This window comes from Boleophthalmus pectinirostris, unplaced genomic scaffold (genome assembly GCF_026225935.1).
Source record: "Boleophthalmus pectinirostris isolate CB_2022bp ecotype Guang Dong unplaced genomic scaffold, ASM2622593v1 HiC_scaffold_20, whole genome shotgun sequence".
Taxonomy (NCBI): Eukaryota; Metazoa; Chordata; class Actinopteri; order Gobiiformes; family Gobiidae; genus Boleophthalmus; species Boleophthalmus pectinirostris.
The window spans coordinates 22619907-22643466 of NW_026571153.1; the positions used below are offsets into that span (position 1 = coordinate 22619907).

The 23560-nt window shown below is 37.9% G+C and overlaps 1 protein-coding gene across 1 annotated transcript in view; it reads left to right on the top strand.

Annotated features, from left to right (window-relative positions):
* Nucleotides 1-20156, top strand: part of zgc:194930 (uncharacterized protein LOC557813 homolog) — a 33877-nt gene extending 13721 nt beyond the window's left edge. Inside the window, exons 2-3 of the mRNA XM_020922047.2 lie at nucleotides 7318-7369; nucleotides 17599-20156. Coding sequence (XP_020777706.2) covers nucleotides 7338-7369; nucleotides 17599-18376 — 810 coding nt within the window. The 5' untranslated portion in view covers nucleotides 7318-7337 and the 3' untranslated portion in view covers nucleotides 18377-20156. The remainder of the gene's footprint in view (nucleotides 1-7317; nucleotides 7370-17598) is intronic.
* The last annotated feature ends 3404 nt before the right edge of the window (nucleotides 20157-23560 follow it).

Genomic DNA, 23560 nt, shown 5'->3' on the forward strand with positions numbered 1-23560 from the left:
TTGACTTTTACTTTTGTACTTTGTTACCTTCCACCACTGATTAAATCTAATACTTGCTGATGCGGAATCAAGTTAGTAAAAATGTACTATTATTATTATTTGAGGAACATAAATAAAGTGCATGTTTCATCAGGTGTGAGCTGAGACACCAGGGGACAGGTTTTATCACAGACCCTCACATTCACAATAACCGTCATGATTCATTTTGTTAACACAGTCAAATTAGGGCTTTTAGAAAAGACCGCACGGATTCACAGTGGCTGTTTTGATCACTTAATCCAGTGCTTTATAAATGATGCAGTACTTCTATGATTTGCATGTGTTCCATAAATAAACTGCGTATTTTCAAATCCAAATCCACTTCCTTTAGCACATTTTATAAACAAAACAGGTCAACTCAACAGAGAGAGCTGCAAAGGGAAAGAGAAAAAAGTCAAAACATATAAATACTCAATTTAAAAGGAACAATGTGTAACTTTTCTGGTGCTTTTCTTCATGGGGATGTTATTGCTTTGTGTGGAATGTTTCGCAGTATGGTATTAAACCTTTCCATCTTCACGGAAACCAAACTAAACTAGAAGCTACAGGTCAGATCTGTGGAGAGGCGCCCCTGCTCTCATTCAGAATAGCTGTTTTTCTAAGTATTTTTGAGCAATAGAACCACCTGTAATTGAATAAATGTAAGATAGAGCTGTTTATTGTTTGTTATACTGTGGATCATTCAAAACAAAGCAGTGACATAGAAAAAAACAAGTGACAGATCCCCAACCAAAAAGTTACACAGTGCAGCTTTAACCTTGCTAGTCCTGAAGGTAACGCCTTATTCCAAAACTTGTTCTCTGGACTTGACGTAGGAGTCAGAGTCATGAGATCGACTCCAGGGCTGAATGTTCTCTCAAAGGTCATCCTCAATTATCTAAGTATGTTCTCAATAGTCATCTTTGTGTAAAATAGACAAAATAAAATGTGAAAGTCAAAATTATTGCTTTATAAAATTTTATTAACATTCCAAGTTGTAAAAAGTAGGCCCAAGATAATGAAGGTTTTATTAGAGGAGATTAAGCACACTGTTTATAAATATATCTAAGTTAAAGTGTGTATGACAGGTGTGGAGGATCCCCTATTTTCTATTTAATTTAATGGGATTTAGTTTGAAGCAACTTGTGAAGAAGAGATGAAAAACATGTTTAAAATTACAGGAAGCAGAGTCTATTTTAGAGAGTCCTACATTAATGGCATCACACTGGGAGAATTCTGTCCAAAAGTACAATTGTCACACAAGAAACACATTGTTCTGATGCTTTATTTCAACAACATAAAGGCGTTTTCTTTTCATTTATTTGTCAAATAATAATTTCTGTTACATTAGAGGAGTTTTGGCCCAGTGTACAACATGAGTGCCAGGTCTTTATTTTAGTAAAATATAAAGCTTTTAAGTTTGTTTTACCAGTAGCAGTAGATGGGAGAGTTATAATTTGACCCCCCTCACCTAGCTCCGCCCCACTCACCTGTCCCTGCCCCCTCACATGGCCTTTTTTTGGGCTCATCTATGTTTTCTGGTCTTCTGTAATTAAGACAACAACTAGTGGTGATATGTGAGAATACAACAAGGGTGGGTCAGCCAGTCTAATTACAAATGGTAGCTTTAAGTTTAAACATTATAACAAGTGAATTGTAATATTACTCCATCTTCCACACATTTCATCATCAGTCATGAAAGAAGCTGATCATTTGCATAAGTTAGAAATCATATTTTCTCATAGATTTGAAAATTTTTCATCCTGAGCTCCCTTGTCCTTGGCTCAGTCACCCACACAGTATCAGTATATAGGCCGAGTAGCTGTCGGACCGTCGTTTAAACCTACTGTACTAGTATATCCAAGTAAATTGGGCAATTCTGATCTCCCTAAACAAATCTCAAAGCAAAGAAGAGCCCCATAAAATATAAAATTTCCATATGACTCCAGGGATGAAACAAATGACCTCCACTGAAAATACGAAGGCGAGATAAATCAGAACAGAGGCGGGCACAAAATGGAGAGAGGAGATCATTATTGACCTGCCTGACTAGTAATTGTACGAATCAGCCAATAGTGGCGTGTGCCCGGGCCGATACGCAGCTCCATTAATGTGATAGTTTGCTGGTGCCCGCTGGGAAATTACCTCCCCTGCAGTAAGATAAGGGCACTTCTGTCGAGAATGTGTCGTGCCAGTGTAACAGTGTGTGAAGCAGGGGCCTCTATTTAAAACTCAGCCTGTCCCTGCCTTCTGTCCCAGCCTCCTGCTCACTCCCCCCTTTACAAAGAGAGGTACGCTAAATGTGCTGTAAAAGATCCAGGTGGGACTGACCATGATCGCTGTGGGGGTTGCCACAGAGAAAAATGAAAGACTCTTCAGACACAGTGGTACTTTAGTGCAGGTTCAACTATGGCAGCTATGTACGGGTGACTAATTTTTCCGTTTTATGTTCAGTGATGGATGAAGTAAAACTTGATTTGAAGTTTATACTGATACTGAAAAAATGACATAAATAAGACAAAACTGGGTCTTCCCTGAATAGCTTTAGAATGATCTTGTTCTATTTCAGAAACATGAGACCACATACAATAACTACTATTATGAGTTTAAAGGCCCCATGATACACAAAATGGACTCTTGTGAGCATCTAGCCATGTTAAAATCTTGTTCCCTCTCCAAAAACCTACCTGGAGTTGTGTTTTGTTTCATTCACACGTTTGAATAACACTTTATTATTAGCCTGTCTACATTTCCAAAGCTCAAAATGCTCTGTTCTATTTTTTGATGTCATATATATAGCGATATTTTTCAAGTGAATAACTCCTTTTACCTTTAGTTCACCAGTAGGAATGTAACAATAACCAAAATATCGTGATATTGTATCGTCAAAAGTCTCACAATAATGCTGTGGGCTGTCACAATATATTGAATCATAAGTTCCTTTGCTTAAATGCATGGTTTTATAGAAGCAACAACTTATAAACATATGGAACTTCATATCTATGATTTATTAGAGTGCAAACAACATGAAGAAATATGTTTTTGACTTGAATATTTGGGATTATGATGGAGTTAATTCACACCAAAATCTTATCAAGTTATTTCAAAAGCCAAAAAGTGTCCTATCTACAATTATATTATATTATCCAAAATATTGCAATAAATATCATACCATGAGATGCATATTGTGATCGTACTGAGAGATTTGGATATTGTTACATACTCAAAATGATTCTAGTGAAGTTATATTGAGCTTAAAAAACACAGTACATTTTATTTTTATTTATACATTTATATAATTATGTCATTCTCATTATTTACTATAATATATTGTGATGTGTGAGCTACTGCGTCCAAGTAATGTCCCTTGTGAAAGAATAAAGTTTGTCTATGTAAGTCTAAGATAACTTTATGTTTTACCTCAATATGCTCAGTTTGTGTGTTAAACTGGTATGTTTGTGATGACATATGAGCCCCCTGAAATAAGATTGATTATTTAAATTGCCTTTTTGGTTTGAAATTTTAGTCTACAGACAGCATTATGACTGACTCCATGTGCCACCCCATGTCACGATGCTTTTTCCAATCGTAGCTCACAGCGTCAGACCTGGAGGGGGATAATTATACGTCTGCGAATAACCAAGCCAAGTTACGTTTGCACAAATAATACAGGCTTTGATGGAGAACGTGTGACCAGCCCGATGCAGATTGGACTGATAGCTTTTAATGCCCTCATGCATGCTCTTACATAATTATGCTGTCATGTCCCTGGTTGTTTACGCGTGTAATCAATGTCGCCATGACGATTGAGGCTGTAGCCCACCTGCCCGGAGTCAATCCTGTTCCCAAATGAAACGTGAAGCCGCTCTTAATAGCCTGGAACCAAAGATGTGGTTTTTGCTGCTGTGGTATGCTAATATAACTTAAAGGGCCCATATTACGTTGTTTCCTCATCACAAACATACCTGGAGTTGTGTTTTGTTTTATTCACACATGTTTAACACACAGACCCTGCATAGTTAGGCTGATTTCTTCTCTCAGACAGAAAATAGTCTGTTCCACCTTGTGTCAAATACTCTGTATCAATAGCTGTCTTTCATGTCTAGTCCATGTTTTCTTTTTAGACTATGAGGAAAGATTTTAGACTTTGAGAGACCATCATCGTCTATTCTATTAATGGGAAACCCTGAGTTTATACAGACATCCATACTAGCCTGATTCATCAGCCGGTTTCACTTGATGGAAACTGTCTGACCTCGCAGCATTAGGATTCGTTCGCTTGATGGTAAGCGGGTGCTTTTTTATTTAACCTATCGCTGCTATTAGGTCATGACGTGTGTAATGCGCTGGAACACTTAGTGGTGTTCAAGTAATTGCTGGCACAACAGCAAACAAAGCCGAGAGTAAACATGTTTGTCAACGATCATTGTCGTTTCTATGAGATGAACTTGTGAATTAAAGGTGCAATAAAAAATGCTAAGTTTGTATTTGACAAAGGTTGGTTCGGGTTGCTTCAGCTCTTCGCTGATTGGCAGGTGCGCGGTCTACAACTTCCGGGGTTCTTGCAAACCGTCTAATGTATTCCGATTCCTGACCTAGTCATTGGAGAGAAATTAAATTGAGTGGAGGCACTAGGTGGCGCCAGCCTGGCTACATCCATACACCTTCACTAGAATCATTTGGATCGTTTCAGCCGTGGAATTTCCCGTCTTTACTAAATTCAAATGTAGCTGTTCACTTGAAAACTACAGCTACATGACATCACAAGGTGGAACAAAGCAGTTTGAGCTGTAGAGATGTAGACAGACTAATAATAATAAAGGATTACTCAAACATGTGTGAATGAAAACACAACTCCAGGTATGTTTTTGAGGATTTAACAACATTATAACATGGCTTAAAGCTCACAAGAGTCCGTTTTGTGTAATATTGGACCTTTAAAAATAGAATCCTGCAGTGTGAGTGCACATTTCAAACACGTGCAGGGGCATTACCACTTAGTAAACTAATCCAGGCATTACAGAGGTCTAAACTACAGGGTGAGCAGGGATTAGATATTCTCAATATTTAGTTGTTTACAGTAAAAAAATTATGCATTGTTATTGATTATATCTTTGTACACTGATGTTTTGAGTCAGGTGTGTAGGAGGTAAGAGAGCAGCCCAATGATCATCCATAGAACAGACTTTAGACTTTTAGACTTTAGACTTTTTGTATAATAGACTGGGGCTGGCAAAAATATTGATTAAAAAACAGCACTAAAACTGAACCAGAACTAGAACTGGACTAAAATAATAATAAATGAGGACTAATTTAAAATCTAACTAAAATCAAGTAAAAAAATACGGGCACAATTCTTGACTGTGCTAGTATTGGCAGAATTGTACATTGGTATGTAGAGAGAGGAGTATGAGAGGGTTTTTATCTATTTTATTTATTTATTTTTCTTGTTTTGTGTGTTAAAGTGTTAAAATAAATTATTATTATTATTATCGATAAATAAAATATTGATAGAAGAGACTCCACACTGTTAAATTGGGAAAATAATTGTATTACTTTAGTTTATAATAACTTTAAAGTGCACTATGTAATTTTTTGGTTGGAGAAACAATCAGGTGATGGACCCTGATTGTTTCTGTCATTGCTCTGTCTGGAATGTTCCACAGTATGACATTAAACAGCTGTACTTTACATTTATTCAATTACCGATGGTTTTATAGCTCAAAACTACCTAGAAAAACTGGATTTCTGACTGTGAGTAGGGTTGCCTCTCCACAGATCTGACCTATAACTTGGTCTGGTCTGGTCTACATGATAAATAGAAAGGTTTAATGTCATACTGCGAAACATTCTAGACAAAGCAATAACATCTCCATGGAGAAAAGTATTCGATAAACCCTCCACCAGAAAAAGTTACACAATGCACCTTTATATTCGAAAACATATATTTTTGCAATGCTTTGTTACAAACACCTTCACCTGACCTTTGGTTATCTTGTTTATAGTGCTATTGACTTAACTTGTGTGCTAAAAATGTAATTACAAGTGACTGATATTTACAATTTGTGTGCATAGCCTCTGCCTGCATAATTTCAAGGGATACACCTCTTACATCATGTCCAATGTCCCTGTGTGTACTGAGTCACCTCCCCTAAACACACAGATGAGTTGACGTCATTTTCTCTTGTCAATAGTCCTTCTTTTGAGCTCCGATCAAAGTCCTGCATTGCTCACAAACTTGAGTTTAAAGGTGCATTATGTAATTTGGCTTAAAGCTCACAAGAGTCAGTTTTGTGTAATATGGGTCCTTTAAAATCTTGTCCCCAGGTGTGTCCATCCTTATTTCCACAAAGACGAGACACTGTGTCCTCTGCCCGTGTCCCTCCACAGACAATCCCATTCAAGCTTTACTGATTAATTATTTACCCAGGCAATGAAAATCTAGAGAGAGACAGCAGCAGGAAGCAAAAAGGTCACTGCTCTCCCCAATATATATCGCCATCTTATACTACACTCTCTTCGCAATGATGGATGGCAATAGCATCTTTATCTGAGCCTGGTTCCGACAGTTTTCATCCCGTTACCGCGGAGACCAAGGGCAGAGCCAAACTTGAGTGATGAGGGGGAATCTCCGGCAAAAGCCCTCATTTAGAGACCGCTCACATGTCAGAGGTGCAGAGCTGCTGGATCAATAGCGGTCTGTCAAAACACAAGGACTGGACCATTATAGCGTAACCTCTCTGTGAATCCACGAAGAAGAGAGGATGTTACCGTGGATACAATGATGACAATGTATAGGCCTGTTACGATAATAATTTTGAAGTTTAGATGATGAACGTTAATAGCAGATTTAAAAGTGCAATGTGTAACTTTTTTTTTCTGGTGGAGGGTCCGTCAAATCCTTTACTCCATGGAGATGTTATTGCTTCGTCAGGAATGTTTCACAGTATGGCATTAAACCTTTTTATCTTCATGGTGACCAAACCAGACAAGTTACAGGTCATATCTGTGGAGAGGCAACACTGCTCACAGTCAGAATGCCAGTTTTGTTTTTTTTGGGTATTTTTGAGCTATGAAACCACCTGTAAGTGAATAAATGTAAGTTAGAGTTGTTTAATGCCATACTATGGTACATTCCAGGCAGCAATGGCTTATCCATACAAACAAGGAGGTGACAGACCAGCCTTTTTTAATAATTATATATCTACATGTAATTATCATACAAATGTTGTCACAGAAAGATGTGTTTTGATGTAGATGTGGGTGCAAAGGTTAATATTGGTGGTATTGTCTTCACAGGTGCTGAAACAGCTGGCCAAATGGGGTGCCAATGCTGCCGGATGATAAAAAGGTGAGCATGTTGTCTATAAATACATTGTTTCCCAGTACTTTTTTGCATAAATAGTGTTTTTTAGCTTTAGCTTCTGTGCCGTTATCTCTCGTGAGTGCAGTTCGGGTCACCTTTCTAAATGACTCATTGATTAGCAGGTCATGTTTTTAGTCAACTAAGAGTTTCTTTAGTCGACCACAGCCCTAACTTTTATTCCATTGTTTAAAACATGTTTATTTTCCAAGGGGGCTGATTCAGGCCATTGTACTTTTTCTTATTTCATTTCTGTTTGTCCAGCTTCTGATAAAAGAGAGATTAGTCAGTCTAATGGACACATGAAATCTTAATGGAAGTCATGTAACCCACTTATTTTCAGTCAAATCTGGACCAATTTTGTACTCCAATATATATAATAATAATAATAGGAATATTGCCTGGACTTTTTTGTCTCATTACAAGTCTGCTTCAAGCTTTGACATGGGAATTCTCAAGATCCAACAAAAGCTCAATCTTCGGTTTCTCAGGCCATCCCCAGGGCCACCAGCTTTACCTGTTCTTATATTCACCCCCAAAAATATGGGCGGAATATGAATAATGCAATGATTTTTTTTGCTCCAGAGGGTTCAGAACCAGATTCGGTTTGAATTAAGAGTCATACTAGTCAGGCAGAAAAAATAGGCCAAAACATGAAGGTTAAGTTGAGTTAAATGGCAGAAACGGTATGACAACTTTAACATTAGAAACATTATTCATTTAGTTCCACCTTATATTCTTTCATATCAGGAGGTTGTGGGATTTTAATAATATATTTAGATTTTTTTTTTTTTTTATTTATTAAAAACTGTCAGGAGATGGGAAGTAGGGATGCAACAAGATCCAAATCTCTCGGTACGATATTTTCAAGTTATGCATCTCAGTATTTATTGTGATATTCTGTGGAGGCTAAACTGTGAATCCACTACTTTTTCCTCTTAAAACTCCTTGACAATACTTAACCTAAAGAACTAAGGTTTAAAAGTGTTTAGAACTGTGATTTCTTCATGTAGTCTGCACTGAAATGGAGCAAAGATTCATGATCTGTGTAGTTCCCTGTTTTTTTAGCTGTTGCTGCACCATAACTATTCATTTAAACAAAGAAACTTGTAATTCGATATATTGTGATGGTCCACGATATTATTATGAGACCTTTGAAGATACAATATCACAATATTTCAGTTATTGTTACACCCCTAATGGGAAGGAGGCCAAATCTGCCTATTTCTCATTATTTCAAGTCAATTAAATCATACATGTCTTTGCACAGGAACGTTTTTATGTGCACTGTATTTAGGTTTGGCAAATTCATGTTGGCCTGCCAAGGAAAAAACACAGCTCTACCCTTTCAGCTGTGTAAAACTCTATAGTAATTACTTGTCCCATTTAATCCGGACAGTGAGGACTCCTTTCTGTGTGCGCCTTTTGTACAGAGCTGCTCAGTACGCCAGTAGCCATCACCCCTGGATACTGTGGCTGGACCGATGGGATGGGATGATGTCATACTCCCAGATGGGGGGAGAAAAGAGTCAGATTTCCCTATTAATTACATTGTAGTTTCCTATGAAAAATCCAAAAGGTAATTTCACAAACATGGTACTTAATCATTTTCAGAAACTAGACCCTAGAACTGGCTATTTAACAACTTTTTTATTGTATTGTATCAACTTTATTAAATAATATAGGCCTGTAGAGTGCTGTGATGTCACCTGAAACCCAGCAATTTGACTGCGTTTTCTGAAGTAAACCTGGAGGAAAAGCTACATACCACGATTGTAATCCTCCAGTATTTCTGTTCCCATGTCAAACGCACAGGGCTTGTGACACGGGCCGCATACCTTCTGAATTGTTGGAGCGTCACATTTCGAAGCTTAACTGTGCTCCGTGGTTTGGGGTGGGCTGCTGGGTTACTGGGTCAATTCCTCACACTTATGATCACATTCACACAGACTAATGCTCTTTTTGTGACACTCTTTTTTGCTATACTTTAAAGGCCCTTTGTTATTACGTGAAATGGACTCTTGTGAGCTTTAAACCATGTTATAATATTATTACTTCATCAAAAACAGCTTTAAGCCATGTTATAATATTGCTACTTCATCAAAAACATACCTAGAGTTGTTTTTTGTTTCATTCATATATGTTTGAATAATCCTTTATTATTAGTCTGTCTACATCTCCAAAGCTCAAAATGTTCTGTTGCACCTTGTAATGTCATGAAGCAATAGTTTTCAAGTTAACAGCTACCTTTTACCTTTTGTTCAGTAATGATGGCCAGTTCAAGGAAATTATCCAAAGTGAAAGTGTATGGAGTTTAAAAACACAATGGAGCACTTCCTGTGACATCACAAAGTGCACTGTTTTCAGTTTGAGAAAAGAACTCAGGCTTAATATGCAAGATGTGTGTGTTAAATGTGTGAATGAAACAACACACAGCTTTAGATATGTTTGTGATGAGGAAACAACATTATAACATAGATTGGAAAATAGCCTATTATGGGCCCTTTAAGTCTCTGGTTTGCCTAAAAAGTACTGGATAAGTATCAGAAAATGTGTTGGACTTAATTCATTAAGCAGGAATTACATAAAAAGCTTTGTAGGCTACTTGTCAATAAAGGATTACTCAAACATGTGCGAATAAAACAAAAACTCAACTCCAGGCTTGTTTTTAAGGAGGTAACAGCATTATAACATGACTTAAAGCTCACAAAAGTCAGTTCTGCATAATGTAGGACCTTTAACAGAGCCTTGAGATCATGACTCCCCTGTACATTAAAAATTCATGTATCCGCTTTTGTTTGTGCTCTTATGTAAGCTGTAGGGTTCACTCACTCACATGCAGCAGGTGTGAGCTCCTTGTGTAGCTGCAAAGTGTGATTTAAGTGATTATTGATACTTTTCAGTGACATTGTGGTGGGGGTGTTCTACATATATCTGCACTGGCCGGAACGTCCATTAGTTACCATGGTGACACAATGCACACATTAGCAAACACTGACAAAACAGTTTTAAGAGCGTTTGAAAACCAAATTGATTTAAACAACACATTTTCAGCAGCCTGTGATCAATACAAGAGTACATGGTCCAAGTCAGCTCTTTCTGTTTAGACTGTGTTAAAACAAAACTCAGATTAAGTCTAATTTGAGTAACAGAGCTTCAGACAGAGTAGTGCTTCAGTTAGCATCACAACCCTAGGGAACGTAGATGACATCTGATGCAAATATCAATAAAACACTGGAAACCTGCCACTGTAAGTCATGGTAAATATTGTATATATTCTTCAACATGGAATCTAAGGAATCCCAGAGTGAACAAGAAGTCCTCTGACATGACTAGGCCCACTTTATGCAAACGTCTGATTTGTTAATAAAATGGATTCATTGAGGAAGATTTTCACTGTAGTCACAAACAATAGCCAGAAAAGGATATTAAATCTAAAACAGTCTTACTTCGTTAAATAAATATTATGATGAAATGTATGTTGGATGTAACCATATCCAAATCTCTCAGTACGATATTATCACGATATGCATCTCACAGCATGATATTTATTGCGATATTTTGAAGAGGCTGATATAATTGTAGACAGGACACTTTTTTGCTTCTAAAATACCTTAACAAGATTGTGGTGTGAATTATTTCTGTCATAATCCCAAGAATTCAAGTAAAAAACATATTTCTTCATGTTGTCTCCGCTGAAATGAATCATGGGATATGTAGTCCCCGATGTCTATAAGGTGTTGCTACTGTGAAACAATGCATTTAAGCAAAGGAACTTGTGAGTCAATATATTGTGACAGCCCTCGATATTATTGTGAGACTTTTAACGATACGATATAACAATATTTTGACTATTGTTACATTCCTACAATGAAAACTATGCATGGTTATCACAATTATAGAATATAATTAGTAATATTTTCAAAATGGTTGGAAAATCTGGGCCATGACATGTGACTAAATCAGATTTCATATTTTACAGTATTATGGATATTGTTTGACACTTTTTTATTTTTTTTACATAATTCTGTTTGTTAAAGGCCCATATTCCGCAATTTTCTGATCTATGTAACAATGATGTTTCCTCATGAAAAACATACCTGGAGTTGTGTTTTGTTTCATTCACACACGTTAAACACAAATCCTGTCTAGGCTGAGTTCGTCTCTCAGATGGAAAACACTCTGCTCCACTTTGTGATGTCATGTAGTGATACAGGAAGTGCTCAACTGTGTTTTTAAACAAATTCGGATAATTTCATCCCTGGAATTGCCAATCTCTACTGAACAAAATGTAAACTGTAGCTACTAACATGAAAACTACTCCTTCATAACACCTATATAGCACCTTTTGAAGTACTCAATGTACTTGTAAAACAGATTAGACTTCACAGTTGCTCGGGGCAGACTGGCAGAGATATGGCAGACGTGCTATGAATACGCCAACGGATATACTGTACCAACAACTCCACACATTCATATACTGTTTAGCAGATAAGGGACACCAAGGGTTAAGTGTCTTGCTTTAGGACAGCAGTGTGGTGGAATCCAAACTACCAGCTTTCTGAAACACAAGTCGCGTTTCCATTTTAGTTTGCAAAAACAGTTGGATTTCCTTGATCGACCTTTGCTGGGCTTTATTTGTATTTGCTCTGGTATGAACCTCAAATTTCACCTTAGCAGCACCAGACAGACAGAAAACATCTATTTTCTTCACCGTGAGGGGTGATGGAGGAGAGAAACCACCACCATCCGTCTGTGAAGTTTGTTTCCAATTCTGTGGTTGTGACTTTAAGGTCGAAAAGTGGGCTCTCAAACCAAGATATCAGGAGGAGTGAATTAGCATGTGTAGCCAGAGAGGGAGGAGGCTGGCTCTGTGGTGGAGAAAACAAATGAGCTCTCAAAGCAGATGGGTGTGAGCAGGCACAGCGGGTGACGTCTGGCGGCCGGCGTACGAGGCTGTGAGACGAGACGCACGAAAACAAAGCCCCCCTCGCCTCCTGCCTCGCCCGCTTCAGTGCTGCTAACGCTACATCATAACATCTGGTATCACAGAGACTCAGACAGATAAAGGAGTCAGGTAGTGTCGAGGCAGGGGAAAAGTACAGTTTTAGTAAGTGTGAAGGTGCACTGTGTAACTTTTTGGTTGGGGGTCCGTCACCTGCTTGTTTCTATGAATATGTCATTGCTCTGCCTGGAATGTGCCACAGTATGACATTAAACAGCTCTACTTTACATTTATTCAGTTACAGGTGGTTTTATAGCTCATAAATACCTGAAAAAACAAGCATTCTGACTGTGAGCAGGGTTGCCTCTCCACAGATCTGATCTGTAACTTGGCCTGGTTTAGTCTCCATGAAGATAAAAAGGTTTAATACCTTACTGTTAAATATCCCAGACAAAATAATAACATATTCATGGAGAGAAGCATTTGACAGATCCTCCTCCAGACCTTTAAGTTGGCCTAAAACGTGAAATTGCCGAGACTTATGGAATATTCAAATTGAATTTAAATGGGTCAGTGTAATCCAAGCTTTGTCCAGGAGTGGTCCAACTTAAAAAGGTCAAAATAAATCTAGTTCTAGACTATAAGTAAAATGTAGGATTTATGGATTTATGTATGTATTTATTTTGGGCAAGTAAGAAATTGACATTCTTTTACAATGGAACACATAACATTAATGAAATCATAGCAGAAATAACAACAACAACAAAATTAAATAAAATAAAAAACTGGCATAAAACTGGGATGTAGTATGTAAAAATGTAGGATTTAGTCTTATGCAAAACTGACTCTTGTGAGATTTAAGTCATGTTATAATGCTGTTACCTCTACACAAACATACCTGGAGTTGTTTTGTATCATTCACACATGTTGGAGTGATTCATTATTAATAGTCTGTCTACATCTCCAATGCTCAAAATGCACTTTTCCACCTTGTGATGTCATGAAGTTTACAATTACCTTCAACCTTTACTTCAGTAGAGATTGACAATTCCAGGGCTGAAATTATCCAAATGATTCTAGTGAAGTGTGATGAGGAAACAACATTATAACAGCAGAGTGTAATATCAATCTTTCAACTTTTTTGCTACTCCATATGTCTTATTTTATATATTTGATGTCTTCTGTATGTATCTAAAATGTAGAGAATAACATTGAATGAGTCCAAACTTTTGAATGGTAGTGCAATTAATTCAAAATGTGTTTAGATCTGTATTTGAAAAGTATATACATTCATTTATTTTTGAAAATGTTTCTTCTTTTTGTTTAATTACACTGCCAATCAAAAGTCTGGACACACCCTCTGATTCAATGTTTTTCTTTTCTTTATTTTTATTACTTTTTATATTTTATTTACGTACAGAAAACATCAACTATATAAAGTAAGATGTATAGAATTATTATGAGTTTGTGCAAAAGACAGGAGTAAAAGACGAATTATCATAAAATAACATTTCAAAAGGTGCCCTGAATACACAATGGAGCCTCCTTGTTCCTGTGCTGGGTGTTTATATTGATTCACACAAGCATCATCTGACTCCTGGAGCCCAGTCGGACCAAAATAGTCTGTCTGTCGCTGGGAAATAAATACTGAAAGAAAGTCCAGGCGGCTGCTTTTCTTTTCAAGGAAGAGGCTGAATTTACCTCACTTTGCTTTTAGTATGAAAGCGGAAAATATTACTTGAAATGTCACAAATAATAATGTCCGATATATTTACTTACACACGTTGTTTCAAGTTGCTGTTGGGTCATTTTCTGGAGCCGCTCATACTTTTGGTTTGTGTTTTATTCAACTATATGATCAGTGGTGGATAAAGTACTCAATTTTGTTTCTCAAGTAGAAATATAGACACAGGGGCAAAAGATTACTTGATTAGAACTGAAGTATCACATGTAAAATCTACTTCAGTAAAAGCACCTGTTTAAAAGTGTACTGCTAGTGTAAAAAGTAAGTATTTTGCTGACATTTCTGTACAATTAATGCATCAAATGTAGTGATTTTGATCAAGAATTTAACTGATTTTAAGTGACTCAATTTGATTTCTTAATTTTTCTAGCTGTTCTGTGTATGTGTATTTGGTTTGCTCGAAGTTGGAACGTTAACTCAAATGAAATGCTAAAAATAAGTCTCAGCTTTTCCAGCAGGTCTGAAAAGTACTGTTTACTTTTCAGTTCAGATCTAAAATGTAGTGGAGTAGAAAGTACAGATACCTACTTTCAAATGTAGTGAAGTTCAAGTAAAACGTGTCCCTAATAAAACTTTTGGATCTTATATTGGGCTTATTTAGGCTACATTTACGGTTAATCCGCCCCTTTACGGTCATATTTAAAGACAGTAGGTAGGCTTAATGGCATTTTGCATGACATTCTAGCCTGTAAACAAACAAGAATAATAATTTTCGTGAATATTAGAGGAGTTTTGGCCCGGTGTAATAGGTGGTTGCTAAATAACACTTTCGGAATTCCCTAATATGATGGTAAGATTTCCAACGAGGAAGTAAAACCTAAAAAATGGTCAAACTGGGAAAGATGTTGCCATTTCTTTAGTAAAATCTTAAATATAATAACCGATAATAACTGTGTGTTAGTAAAACGAGTACTGTAGTCTAATCTGTCATAGGCATTTACACACCTTGGACCGTGGTGGAGTTCCAGATCCTGCACTCAGATACATCTAACAGTTAGCAGAAGTAAAAGGTGCTGCTTACCTTTAATTTGGTGGCCACTGATGTTCTGAGGTGATCACCCTTTCTGCGCCAGGTCTACAGATTATCAAGCCTGCCACATGTTAAATTTGCTTTCTGTTCAACTTTATAGAAATCACTTATATAGACATAAAAAAGAATCCGCTGGAGGCAGTTCAAATTGCAGAATAAGAATATATTTATTGATGGTCCAAGTTTGACAAACAATAAAGCAAGGCACCATACAAAAAAAGTACAAAGCTAGATGAAGACTCCACAAAAAACTCTCCCCGAAAAGCCTTGAAAACGAAAAGAGCAAAAGTAGAAAAGCGCCAAATAAAAGCAAAAGCAAAAAGGTCCTGGTTCCTTTGTCCTTCTGCTATTATACCCCAAAAACATAGTCCCTCCCTGGCTATGCCCATATACGTCTTTCCTTTTACCAGAATGTACACTTTATTTTCCTGACCGTAAATAATGGCAGGTGCGGGGATGTTTTCTTGCTACTTGGGATTTTACAATGCTGTCATCAGCCGTTGTAGGTGTATCCACTTGTTGACAGATAGCCCAGTGCTTTTGTAATGTCTGCACCTGGCCTAATAAATCTGCTTTAAAATACATATATTACAATCAAGAAGCAATTTGTGAAGAAAAGTTGAAAAATCCCATATTGATGACATCACACCAGCCAAAATTCTGTCCAAGAGTTCCACACAATTTATACTTACAGAACACTTTTTTGGCCCATTATGCAGTATGTTTGCCAGGTAACAGTTAGGGTATTCCCTAGTGTAATGTCATGATTTCCTAGCCTGATTCATCAGCTGGTTTTACTTCGTTTGACTTTGTAGAAACCGTCTGACCTGACAGCGTTGAAATTTGTTTGCTCGATGATAGACGGGTACTTTTTGTCATTTGTCAATCGCTGCTATTTGGTCGTGACATATGTAATGCGCCGGTAACAGGGCTTACTGATATATTAATCTTTTCCCAAATTCCATATAAAGAAGGGCAATAACGTCTTTCCCCTTGATAAAATTCACCAAACATTCTCTTTAATCCGTCTTTAAATCCTCGATCTGGGGAATTGTTGACAACAATGAATATATCACTCTTTGCTGATTGGCTGGTGCCCGAACTTGCACTTCCGGGGTTTTTCGAACCGTCTAGTGTATTTTGATTCCTGTCCTAGTTACTGGAGAGAAATGAAACTGAGTGGAGGCACTTGGTGGCGCCAGCCTGGTTAATGATTTCCAACCAGGAAGTAAAGTATTAAACCTAAAAATTGGCCAAATTGGGAAAGCATAGCCCATTTTTTTGTTTCGTTACTACCTACATGAGAACCAATTTTTTTCCCAACAGGGCATTGTGTAGCTTTTCTGGCTTTGCTTCATCTTGAGTGTTTCACAGTGTGGTGTTAAAGCTTTCTATCTTCATGGAGACAAAACCAGACTAAGTTAGAGGTCAGATCTGTGGAGAGATCTATTTTTATAGATATTTTTGAGCTATGATACCATCTGTAATTGACTAAATCTAAGGTAAAGGTTAAGTTTGAGCTGTTTAAAACCATACTGTGGAACATTCCAAGCAGAGCAATGATGTATTCACAGAAACCAGCAGGTGAAAGTTACTAGTGCACCTTTAAATACATATAGGGAAACTTCATCTAACATTTCAGAAAAAAGGCAAATAAGGTTCTGTATTGCAAATGAATCACTGTGGTGATATTAATCATTTGCAATAATTTCTCAGCATTGTTATTTTAAAACACCTCTCCCTTTGGAAAAGATGAGGAAAGCATGACGTGTATGTTATAGTGTTGCTTCCTCCGTATTTAGACTCAAAACACCAAATGGAAAACACCTTTGTGATGTCATGTGGTAATACAGAAAGCGCTCAACTGTGTTTTTAAACCTCATAAACCTTCATTAGAGCAATTTAACTTCAGCCTTGGAATTGCCAATCTCTAATGAACTAAAGGTAGCTGTTAACTTGAAAACTAACACTACATGACATCACAAAGTGGAACAGAACATTTTAAGCTTTAGACACACTAATAAAACAGGATTACTCAAACATATGTGAATCAAACAAAACACAGCTCTAGGTTTGTTTTTGAGGAAGCAACAATATTCTAATATAGCTTAAAGGTGCACTGTGTAACTTTTTGGTTCGGGGTCCGACACATCTTGTTTCAGTGGATATGTACTTTCTCTGCTTCGACTGTTCCACAGTATGACATTAAACAACTCAACCTTAACCTGTACCTTAGATTTATTCAGTTACAAGTGGTTTTATAGCTCAAAAATACCTAGAGAAACAGGCATTCTGACTTTGAGCGGGGTCGCCTCTCCACAGATTGGTCTCCAGAGTGAAAGCAAGGTTTAAAGTCATACTATGAAACATTTTTGACAAAGCAATAACCATCTCCATGGAAAAAGTATTTGACGGACCCTCAACCAGAAACAATGCACCTTTATAGCTCTATATTAAAGCACCCTTATTAACAGTAGTGTCATTTTGTGTTTGTGCAGTTACATCTATGACCCATCAGTGACGGTGGATGGCAGAAAGAACGACCCTGCTATCAGCTCCCTGTACCAGCCACACCACCTCTCAGGAGCGCCCCCCGGTGGAGACCCTCGCCACGGCAAGCACAAACAGGGTATCCACAACCCCGGCTTCAGCAAGTACAATGACAGCACGCTCAAACTGGAGTCGGATAATAATCATGTGAACCACCGACTGCATTCTGTGCCTTTCAAAGAGGTCCACAGGCAGGCCAGTGCCCCACCTGCAGAGGGCGATCTTTACATCATTCAGCCAGATGCCCCGGGACCAAGATGGATAATGCAGGAGCAGCCCAGCCAAGTGCCAGTTTATCCTGAAATTCAGAGCTATGAAAATCAAATGGACTACAATGATAGACAGGGGAGAAGCGGCTGGAGTGGGTCACACACAGAGTTTAGAACAGAGAGCTTATCTGCGGATGAGATAGATGAGGGGGTGGGAGGGACCCCAGAGTACCCCTGTGATACCGGGGACGAGGGCAGCGTTCTGTCTGTGGATATACACACCAGCACCACCAGCCTCTCCTCTGCCGACACCAAGGAGGACCACAAGGAAACAAAGACCCCCGAACTGTCCACAGTGGAGAGCGGCATCGTGGTGAGCAAGAGCGAGGACGAGGAGGAGGAGGACAGAGAGCAGCCAAAGAACGAGGCGGAGGAGGTGGCGAGTGTGACGGACTCGATGGTGGCGGAGGCTCTGGCTGCTCTGGAGGCTGCCACCGCTGGAGAGGAGTTTGAGTGAACACTTGTACTTTAAACTTTAATCTCTATGAAGGAAAGTCAGTCAGTCTCCATGAACTCAACATGCAAATGAGCAGATGACCGTATGGAAATATGTAGGGCTTGTGTCTGCATGACTCAGGTCAGTACAGGCTGCTCCTTAAGCCTGGACTAATAACTCTGAAGGAAATTATTTAACTATTGCTTGAAATAAATAGTCCATCTCAGGCAACACAGAAGCTTATTTTTATTTGAATGAACAGTCTGGACTTTTTAAATAGTTCTGAACAAGACTTGGAAAAAAATTAAATGAAGGAACTTTGTTTACAAAAAGTGAATATATTTTTAAACCTCGGTTTAGTTGTCATGTACAGACAGTGTCTGCCTTTTGAAGAAGGCAACATTTCCAAAGCTGCTTGGCTCATGTAAGCCCCAAGTACAGAGAGGTGAGGTGAGCGGGGCGTCTACACTGTGAACATGTGAACAGTGCCTGCAGCCATCTCTGCCTCTAGTCTGTTTGAATGGAGTTTGACAGAGCACAGCCCTAATGCCACTGTGAGGGATCGCTCACCGCTCTGCCATGCCCACTGCCTGCACACACTGCACACTATACACAGACTCTACACACTCTGCACAAACTCTACACACTCCACTCTGCACACTCTTTGCACACACTACATAGTCTACACACACTTTGTATACACTTTGCATACTCTGCACACACTACACACACTGCACGCTGTACACACTCTACACACTCTACATACTCTACACACTCTACACACACTATGTACACTGTACACACTCTACACACTCTACATACTCTACATACTCTGCAAACTCTGCACAATAGCACATTTCATGAGTGGCCCAGTGAAGGGTCTCCTGATTCCAGTGCCTAACACAAACTAAACTAACTGTCTCTCTGCAAATGAAGGAAAGGTCACGGTGCATTTACATGCTGCCCATGTTTTGTGTCCCTGTTGTCCTTTTATTTAACATTAATCTTGTGTTCAGCTTTTGGAAGGATTTAAACCTTGTACCTAAAACTAGGGCTGCACAATACCTTAAACCTATATAAGTCTATATAAGCACGCACACTAATAAACATTTTAGTGACATTTATGGTATATTTAAGGACGTAGCAAGGTTAAATTCTCAAATGTTATTATGATTAAAACTTGCTGTAACGTAACCCCAACTTTTAGATCGATTTTTTTATTAACTTATATTTTTAAAAACATTGTGATCATATTGTAATAAACATATATTTACTCTGTATTGTGCAGCCCTAACTCAAACTGTGTGTAGCATCTGTAATTCTCTGTACACTCTATTCTCATTGCATGAAGTGAAACATTTATGTACCCACTACTCACTCACGTTTCCGGCTGATCTAGAATAATATATTATAATGTACAATAACGTTGAATAATGATGTGAATAATTTAGCTGATCACTTCCAGGCTTGTGCCAGAACTATGCAAGCTTTCAATTCTTACCAAAGGACACAATGAAAAGTGAGGAGCAGGCGTTTCTCTCACAGCTCTGACCTTGGCCTGTGTTTAGGTCTCACCAGAGCAGCCGAGGTGGAGTCTGTGGTAAATGAAGCGCTGAGGGGGCTTTCTCTCCTCCCTCTCCTCTTTTACAGGTCAGATCTGTGCCCAGTCTGCCCTGTGACTCCTGTGTGACTCCAGAGACTGCCCTTCGGCCTAATGAACTCCAGAGCCTGTAGGAGCAGAGGGAGGGCTTTCCATAGCGTGCTAAATAAGCTGTTATGACTGGCTTTGCAGTCACTTATTGCCTGCCAAATTGTTTCTACATTTATTTGTATTGTAAAATAAATGATGTATCTTGAAAATGACACTGTGCAGTTCCTTATGCTTTAGTTGAAATATACTGTACAATTTCTTTCATTTTCTTTTATTTCTTTGTTTTGGATCAACATTAGTTATTCCCTCAGCTTCTTCTTGGTTGTCAACTGTTAATTCTGCCACATCAATTAAAGGGCCCATATTATGCAATGTTTTCATCTATGTTATAATGTTGCTTCATCACAAACATACTTGGAGTTGTGTTTTGTTTCATTCACACGTTTAACACATAAATCTGCTGTATATTTAGGCTGAGTTCTTCTCTCAAATGGAAAACACCACTTAGTTCAACCTTGTGATGTCATGTGGTAACACAGGAAGTGCTCCATTGTGTTTTTAAACTGCATGGACCTTCCTTTATGAGAATCATTTGGATTATTTAAGTCTGGGAATTAGCTATTTGTAATGAACTAAAAGTCAAATTTAGCTGTTCACTTGAAAACTACATCTACATGACATCACAAAGTGGAACAGAGCACTGTGAGCGTTAGAGATGCAAACTGACTAATAATAAAGGATGTGTGAATGAAACAAAACAGCATTATAACGTGGTTTAAACCTCACAAGAGACCATTTTGTGTCATATAGGACCTTTAATTTACACTGTGTATCCTATATGTAAACCTTTTATTTATTATTATTAGTTTATTTTTAATTGTACCTCTTATAAAGGCTTATTTTTAGACACTACAAACAAACATTACAATACAACACATAAGCTTACACTTGCACTATTCCAGCTATGTCTTTTTACTCTGAAATATCCACTCTGCACTGCGAAAAGCAATATCTGGCTAAGTTAAAACAACTTCAGTTAAGAACATTTTACTTTATTTGAGTAGATTGTGTAAAGTTGTGTTCCACTGGTAGATACTTGTTTAGTGAAATTGACTCAAATCATGATAAAACATTCTTAATTCAAGTCATTTGGCTATGACTACTCAGTTAGATTATAATTTTTGCAGTGTAGTAAGGATGTTCTTTTATGAATGCGACTGGCTTTCTTGTTTACAGGTTTGTTTGAAATGAATGCACTCACTATAGTTGCTTAAATCTCCAAAGAGCCACTATTAGAGGCTTAGGGGGCGGAGCTAGGGGCCCGGTCGGAGGCTAATGAACACCTTAGGGCTTTATTTTTTACAGCGTAACCATGGCAACCATACATTCACTGTTTAGCTTGTCTACCTATAACCCTCTTTTATCTGTCTGGGCTCATATGACGCTGTTTTCTGATGTTATGATGTCATTTCTTTATAAAAAAAAACCCAAAACATACCTGGAGTTGTGTTTTGTTTCATTCACGCAAACCCTGCATAATCTCAAACTGAAAACACTCTGTTCTACCTTGTGATGTCATGTGGTGATACTGTTCACTTGAAAACTACCACTGCATGACATTAAAGAGCATTTTGAGCTTTGGAGATGTAGACAGACCAATAATAAAGGATTACTCAAATGAATGAAACAAAACACATCAGGTAATACAGGATCTTTATTGAACTGAAACGCCTTTTTATTTATTTTTTTCCAGTCCAGTGCTATAGCGTGTTCTCCCAGCTCTGAAATCTGCATCCTTCTTTCGATATATTTCTAAAGCTTGGAATTTCGTGCCTGTCCTTACACCTTTTCTTCCACACTGAGCCGTGTAGAGTTTCAAACATCACCTGAAACTGATCCCCTGTAGTATTGTGACATGCTACATGATGTCACACAATAGCAGCAGCCTCCAGGCCACATCCAGACCAACTTCACATTAAGGAATTTTCCACTCCACGCATGGCACATATAGATTTTATATCATATTTAACTTTGTAGATGTAATATTATTAGTTGTAGAATGCGTAGTAGTAGTAATAGTATTAATAGTATGCATTTGGTTAAATTAAATGGCCCATATTACACTATTTTCTGATCTATGTTATAATGTTCCTCATCAAAAACAATCCTGGATTGTCTTTTGTTTCATTCACACGTCATTGCTTTCAACACACAAATTCTGCATATTTAGGCTCTCAAACTGAAAACACTCTGCTCCACCTTGTGATGTCATGGGGTAATATAGGAAGTGCTTCATTGTGTTTTTAAACTCCATACATTTTCACTAGAATCATTTGGATAATTTCATCTAAACAAAAGGTAAAAGGAGCTGTTAACATGGAAACTAACACAACATGACATCACAAGGTGGAACAGAGTATTTTGATCTTTGGAGATGTAAACAGACTAATAATTAAATGTTACTCAAACATGTGTGAATGAAACAAAGCAACTCCGATTATGTTTTTGATGAGGAATGCCTTAAATCTCATAAAGTACGTCATCAGCATGTTCTGAGGGTATTAAAATGTATACAATTCCACATTATTGCATAAACAAACATCTGTTGCCCTGGAGAGAACCAGGTCATGACACAAGTTACAGGTTGGCTCTGTGGAGAGGCAACCATGCTCACAGCTAAAATGTTTTCAGGACAAAATGCTCCTAATTGATATTTTGCAGCTGATGTCCTCAATATTCCCAGGTGTGTGATGCTAACTGAGGCACTTCTCTGTTAGAAGCTCTGTTAGACTTTAATCTGAGTTTGATTTTAACAGAAAGAGCTGACTTAATTGGGACTACAACATAACACATAAAATTACAGTCACAAACTAGTTAGTATTAACAGTTTTTCAGTTACTCGCTCACCTTTTTTTGAAAATTAAACACCTAAACAGAACCATGAATGCTAGTATTGATCACAGGCTCCTGAAAAGCATTTTTTCTTTTTTCTTCTTAACACTTTTTTGGCTGCATTTTTTTTAAGTGTGCATGGTGTCGTCATGATTACTGCTGAACATTCTACCATAGAGATACATGTAGAGGGAGGGTCAGGTTCTATGTTATGTGAAAATAATAAATTATCATTTTTTTATTTTTTTGTATAATATGAAAGCGATCACATCTCCACAGAGACAAGTACTGTAGTAGTGTAACTGACAGACAACCAAAAGATTCCACACTGCAGCTTTAACAAAACTCCTACTTCAAAACAACTTGGATTTATTTATAAAGTGGTGCAGCTGGTGTGAAGACTGGAGTCACACCTGCTCAAGTGTGCCATTGTTTCGTACAGCACAGAACATTTTCATAAATCCACAGCACCAGTGCTACGTCTTGTGTTCCTGATTAATCAATCCTGTGACTCATTTTCCACCAGTGCTGAAGTGACAGAAAGAGCCCTGCATCATCTGCGTCACCTCTTTGAACCTTTTCAACTGCAGACCAAAGAGAGAAGAATTGGCTGGTTAGATAGTTAGAGGTTGAGTCATGGCCAAGATGAAGAAAAGAAAGTT